Source organism: Helobdella robusta (genome assembly GCF_000326865.2).
Source record: "Helobdella robusta unplaced genomic scaffold HELROscaffold_18, whole genome shotgun sequence".
Lineage (NCBI taxonomy): Eukaryota > Metazoa > Annelida > Clitellata > Rhynchobdellida > Glossiphoniidae > Helobdella > Helobdella robusta.
The window spans coordinates 2,987,892-2,995,141 of record NW_008703981.1 but is presented as its reverse complement, the minus strand read 5'-3'; the positions used below and the strand labels follow the sequence as shown (position 1 = coordinate 2,995,141).

Sequence of the window (7,250 nt, the reverse complement as noted above, 5' to 3'; positions counted from 1 at the left end):
CCCATAACATTTGGCCATACACACACATACACACATACAAACACACACACACATACATACATACACACACACACACACACACACACACACAACATACATATACATATACACGCATACACATATCGATGATACATACATACATTACAAATTTAATTCATATGTATCGCAACATTTGTAGAAAAAAATTATGTTCTCAGGTTACAAGCGCGTTGATACAAGATTCTGTCACTTTGATATCTTTGCTATTCATTTCCGGTTTTCAGCATCAACAACAACAAGAACAACAACAACATCAACAACAGCATCAACAACAACAGCATCAACAAAAATTTCACTATAATGTACCCAAAGTTCGTCGTCACAGCAATCCGGAACAACAACAACAACATCATCACAATCAACAACAACAACAACAACAACATCAACAACAACATCTAAAACAACATCAACAACATCAGCAGCAACATCAGCAACAACATCAGCAACACGCTCTTCACAAACATACTCAAATTTATACGAAGCCTCAACTCATATACGATGACAACAAAAACAACAACAACAACAACAACAACAATAATAATAATAATAACAATTTTAATAATAATAATAAATACTATAAAACAACTGAAAAATCCCTTGTGAGGCTTATTGCGCTCGCTACATCACACAAAAACTCTACATCATTGTTAGCCAGAAACAACAACAACGACAACAACAACAACAACGACAACAACGACAACAACAATAATAATAATAATAATAATAATAATGTTAACAATCATACTAATTATGTCAAGGAAAATAATTATAACAGTAATTATATTAAAAGCGTTAAAACAGCGATGGAGTTGTTGATGGTAGATTCAGAAATGACATCACCAAAGACGTCATTGTCATCTTCGTTTTCATCATCATTGTCGTCGTCATCATCTTCGTCTCCCTCAGCAACAACATCAACAGAACCATCGCTATTATCGTCGTCGTCATCATCTTTGTCATCCTCAACCACAAAAGCCACTTCAACATCAGCAGTAGCAGCAACAGTAGCTACCACAACAGCGTCACTAACGTCAACCGCAACCACAAAATCGTCAACAGCAGCAACAACATCGGCAACAGCAGCCACACAATCGTCGCAAGACCGCCATTTAATTGCTGCATATCTTCGCGATGCTGGCGATAAAAGTCTCAAGGAGCTTGCAGGAAAAAGCTTTCAAAACACTAACACTGAGGCCGCCAATATATTAAAGTCGAATTTCAAATTAAACTTTCCCGCCCCATTATTGCAATCGTTATCATCACCGACGTCCGTATCATCATCCTCATCATCATCCTCATCATCGTCGTCATCACCAACATCTAAAACAACAACAACAACAACTTCTAGCTTGACGTCATCAGTGACATCATCAACTGCAACATCACTAGCAACGACAACAACGTCGAACGTGTCATTAATTACTTTGACTAGAACAGAAACATCATCATCATTACCTGAATCAGCACTCATACCAGCATCCTCCTCCTCTTCCTCCTCATCATCATTCTCACCCTCATCATCATCAGCAGCAGCAGTAGTAGCAGCAGCAGCGGCAACGTGGTCTTCGTCGCCAAGAAAGCCATCACATTTTTTAATTTTACGGTCAAAAAATTTTTCATTATTTCAAGTAAGGACTAAGCTAAAGAGATCACTACCATCATTATCTACATCATCATCGTCGTCGTCATCATCATCATCATCATCATTGACCTCACAATTATCAGCTTCATTAGTTTTGCCGTTAACAGAGCTGAATTTATTATCATCATCGTCATCATCATCATCATCGTCGTCGTTATCATCATCATCATCACCATCACCATCATCGTCATCATCATCATCATCATCATCATCGTCGTCACCATCAAAAAGCTCAAATGACTATGCAAACATGGAAGCCGATAATAATATATGGACCTTAAACAACAATGACTACGACGATGACGATGACGTCATTGGTAGTAATAGTAATTACGATGATGAAGATTGGAATGATTACGAGGACGATGATGATGATGATACTACAAATTACGACGACGATGATGATGACGATGATGATGAATATAACTACGATAATGAAGAACTAGACGACGATGATGATGATTATGATGATGGTGGTGGTGGTGGTAGTGGTGGATACGACAACGATGATGATGACGACGATGATGAACAGTCTACATACAGTGCCTATATCAACAGCCATATCAGATCGGTTAGTTTTTTTATCCTTAATTTTTATAAAAAATAATGAATATTACTAATACTAATTCTATGATTACAATTACTACTTTTACAACAACAACAATAACTACTACTACTACTACTCTACTACTACCTCCTACTACTACTACTGCTACCACTACTACTACTACTTCTACTACTACTACTACTACTGCTGCTGCTGTTACTACTAATGCTGCTGCTGCTGCTGTTGCTCCTACTACTACTACTACTACTGCTGCTGCTGCTCCTTTTACTACTACTACTACTCCTACTACTACTACTACTACTACTACTACTATCACTACTACTACTATTTCTTCTTCTTTTGCTGCTGCTGCTACTACTACTTTTGCTGCTACTACTACTACTACTACTATCGCAAAAGATCATTATCAAAACCTGCCAACAATTACAACGACATTATGGCGAAATATAGAGTTATTGTTGGAGTTCCACATTAAAAATGAATGGAGAGAGGGAGAGAAAATTTACGTACTCTTATTACGCCAGCAGCCGGCATATTATTATTATATATTAAATATTATTATTATTAAATACCAAATTATTATTATTATTGTAATTATTATTATTGTTGTTATTATTTTCAATGTTATTATTAATATTACCCATTAAGTTCTTATATAGCCATTAAGTTCTTATAATTATTAAAATAATTATGTGTGTGTATATATGTGAATATATGAATGTGATTGTAAATATGTGTGTGTGTGAGTGTGTGTGTGAGTGAGTGTGTGTGTGTGTGTGCGTTTGAGGTGTGTGAGGTGTGTCAACAACAATGTTTTGTTGGCTGAACGACGAGAACTTATGTTATCCTGACATGCGAAGTCTAGATGATGATTTGAAATTTCATCTGGCTTTCTCAGATTATTTTTGTATGCTTTTGTATGCTTCTGTATATTTTTGTATGTATGTAGGTGTGTATGAGTTTGTACGTATGTATGTATGTGTTTGTATGTTTGTGTTTGGGCTTGATTGTATATGTTTGTATATATTTTACATTTGTATTTGTACACAAATGCGTATGTGTTCAGTTTGTATGTTGCATTGGCCATGTTTTTGAATTGCCATTCATTCGCTCGTTCGTTCGTCTATTCATTCTTTCGTTCGCTCGTTCGTTCGTTCATTCATTCATGCATTCATTTATTCATTCGTTCATTCACCCATTCATACAATGTTCATGTTGTTTATTTTTTTCCTAAAAGTGAACTTAAACTACAACAAAATGAAATAAAAAAAACTTAAATATAAAGAAGGAACTTGGAGCTGGGTAGGGAACCATCATAAACAGAGAAACATGCATGTCACATAAAAAGACTTTGGAAAATAAAAATGAATTTTATCTTTCTCTCTCTCTCTCTCTCTTTCTCTATTTCTCTCTCTTACCTTCTCTATCTCTCTCGTTCACTCTCTTTCTATCCTCCTTTGTTTGTTTTTTCTACCGGTCTGTCTGTCAGTCTTTCAATGAACGAATGATGAATGATTGAGTGTATGTATGTGTGAATGAGGGAATAGTTGTACTAACGAGTATATGAATATAACAGTGGCTGGATGAAAAAATGAATGAAAGAGTGAATGAATGGTTAAATGAATTATCGAGTTAATTTGAGAAAAAATTAGCCCAACAAATATATGGTTGAAAGGGTAGGCAAAAGTGAATGAATAAACGAACGAACGAACAAATGAATGAATGAATTAATAAATAAATGAATGAATGACTAAATTAATGAAGTAACGAATGAATGAATGAATAATTGATTGATCGAATACGAGCGATTGAATGAACGAGCGAACAGATGAACGAATGGCTAGTACTTAATAGATGAATGATGAAATGAAGAAATGAATGAATGAATAAAAGGCAGACAGGTGGATTGATTGATCACTAGCTCTTCTTTTTTTCCATATCTCTCTTCTTGGTTTACTCTCACTTTATATCTTTATATCTCACTTATTTCATGTGCAGGGTAAAACTCCAACAAAATTTTGCATCCTGTATGGCTGGATGGATGGTTAGACTGATCGGTTGATGGATGGAATAATAAATGAATAAAAGAGCGAACAAATGAATGAATGCATAAAAGAATAAATGGAAATAAGAATAAATTAATAAATAATTGATTAATTCAACAAACAAACATACAAACAAATGGATTGAAAGACTAAATGAAAGTTAAAATTTTTTGAAAACAAAATTTTAAAATAGTGATAGAAGCGGGATATAAAATGTAAGGAAACTCTTACAATGCTCTCTTTTTATCTTTTTCTCACTACACCTTTCTTCATCTCTCTCTCTCTCTCTCTCTCTCTCTCTCTCTCTCTCTTTCTTGAAGCACGAGAGAAAGGTTTTTCAAGAAAATTTTCAAAGAACCTCGTTGAAACGTGCACACCATCCATACTAATAACGCAGGGACTGCTATGATACGAAGAATGTATAAACATCTACATACTCTGATGAGGATGAGGTTGAAGACGCTGCTGCTACTGCCGCTACTGCCGCTGCTGATGATGATTATAGTTACAACCATCTTCCACTTTCCATGTCTCTCTCTCTCTTTCTCTCTCTCTCTATCTATCTCTCTCTCTTTCTCCTCTTTCTTTTGTACCCTTTCAACCCAGAAAAAAGTCAAGTTAATGACAGCAAGTCATAAAACATCATAACAACGTCAGGCTTACGTCATCGTGTGACGTCACAATACGTCACAATTAGAAACGCGCCCTTATTATTATTATTATTATTATAATTATTTATATAATTATATTATTATTATTATTTCGTTTCGGCTCTATTGAATGCTGGACATAAATCACATTACTTGCGGTCAATTTATTTAATGGCTCAAACAAATTTGCAAATGTTCTTTTCTCTCCAACACATAACGAAATCGAAATTCCTCCATTGTCGTCGTCGTTGTTGTTGTTGTTATTATTATTATTGTTGTTGGTGGTGTTGTTGTTGATAATTTTATTATTATTGTTGTGACGTCACCATGTTAATGACGTCAAAAACTTCAGAATTGCTTTTGTGGCTTTCGACGCTGTTGTAAATATTTTTATGGCTATCTTCGTTGATGTTGTTGTTATTATTATTATTGTTGTTGTTGATACTTTGTTGTTGTTATTGTTGTGGTTTATTCTATCGCCACCCCTCAATTTTGTAGGTCAACTTCGAAGGAAGGTCAGGGACGATGGTGAGATTTGACCCGGTCAGAGGTCAAAGGTCAGACCATAGGCTTTCCGTAGTGGAAGTTAACATCGATCGCGGTAAAAAAGAGGTTATGTTTGTGTGTCTGTTTGCCTGCTTGTCCTTTTACGTCTTCTGTGTGAAAATTTCTTTTCATTGCCGTTCTGAAGTCAAATATTGATTGCCAGTGTCATTCAACAAATTTTCATCCAACCATTTTCTTATTCATTCATTCATTCATTTCTTCATTTCTTCACTCATTCATCCATTCATCTATTCATTCATCTAAGCTTTCATTTTCATTATAATATAATCACAGCTTGGCATATGGTCTCAAGATGGTGGTCTCACATTACACGAAAAGCCTCAAAAGCCGGCGATCCCGGGTTCGAAAGCAGTCGCGCGAAACCTCACATACATCGTCACCACCATACTGGTAGCCATTTCAAATTATTATCTTTATTGTTATTATTATTATTATTATATCATCATCATCATCACCATCAGTCAGATCCCTACACGATGAGGAAGAAGTACTCCAACGAAAGCAGTAGCGGAGATGGTAGTAGTAGTAGCAATAATAATAATAACAACAACAACAACAATAATAATAATAACAACAATAACAATGAAATGTTTGAGGGCTACTGTGTTGACCTAGCCAAGGCTATCAGTTAGTGATCATAATTATTATAACTATTGTAATAATTATCATAATAATTATCATAATAATTATTATAATTATTGTATGAATATTGATAATTATTGTAATAATTATCATAATAATGAAAACAAATCTTTTATTTTCATTTTAGAACATGCATTGTAATTATGAAGTTAAAGTAATAAAACTTATAATGTAAATTATATATTATAAATATTCTACAATGTTCGCCGTGCATTTTAAATGGTCACAAAGAGAAATAGAATCAGCATTAAATTACGTTCAAATTGTGGTTCCTATCACTGAAAATTGCGTAAGATGACGATACTTCAGAATTAATTAACCTTCTATGAAAAGGGTCTTACCAAATAAAATTAATTAATGATAATTTAAAATATTAAGTAAAAATCTAGTAGTAATAATAATAATAATGATGATGGTGATCATTAAAGGTGAGGAATTGAACATACAATTCAAGATGCAGCTGGTGGCAGACGACAAGTTCGGCGCCAAAACCGACAGTGGAGAGTGGAACGGTATGGTCGGAGAATTGACAAGTGGAGTTAGTTGTTTGGTTGATTGATTGGTTGGCTGATTGATTGGCTGATTAGTTGATTGATTAGTTGGCTGATTGGCTAATTGGTTGGTTGGCTGATTGGTTGATTAATTGGTTGGTTGATTGGCTGATTGGTAGTTGATTAATTGATTGATTGGTCGGTTAATTGGTTGGTTGATTGGTTGATTGATTGGCCAGTTGATCATTCCTCCAATCACTATTTCATCCAACATGACGAACAACACAGAAAGCGGACATAGCAATCGCCCCTCTAACTATATCGTCACTACGGGAGAGAGTCATAGATTTCAGCAAACCTTTCATGGATTTGGGGATTTCAATCATGATTAAGAAGCCCGAGAAACAAAAATCTGGAGTCTTTGGCTTCACACAACCGCTATCCAAGTTGGAAAATTTTTATACCCGCCATTATCATCGTCTTCGTCATCTTTATCATATCCGTAACTACTATCATCAGCGTCATCATCAACATTGTAAACATCATCATCATCACCATCATCATCATCATCACCATCATCACCACCAACATCATTATCATATCATC

The 7,250-nt window shown here is 34.8% G+C and overlaps 1 protein-coding gene across 1 annotated transcript in view; it reads left to right on the top strand.

Annotated features, from left to right (window-relative positions):
* Positions 1-4,821: 4,821 nt before the first annotated feature.
* The window catches only part of HELRODRAFT_170719 (hypothetical protein), a gene marked incomplete at both ends in the record, with an annotated part of 5,479 nt that continues 3,050 nt past the window's right edge, over positions 4,822-7,250 (top strand). The window contains 6 exons of the mRNA XM_009016513.1: positions 4,822-4,911; positions 5,443-5,556; positions 5,785-5,901; positions 5,973-6,138; positions 6,582-6,665; positions 6,937-7,090. Coding sequence (XP_009014761.1) covers positions 4,822-4,911; positions 5,443-5,556; positions 5,785-5,901; positions 5,973-6,138; positions 6,582-6,665; positions 6,937-7,090 — 725 coding nt within the window. The remainder of the gene's footprint in view (positions 4,912-5,442; positions 5,557-5,784; positions 5,902-5,972; positions 6,139-6,581; positions 6,666-6,936; positions 7,091-7,250) is intronic.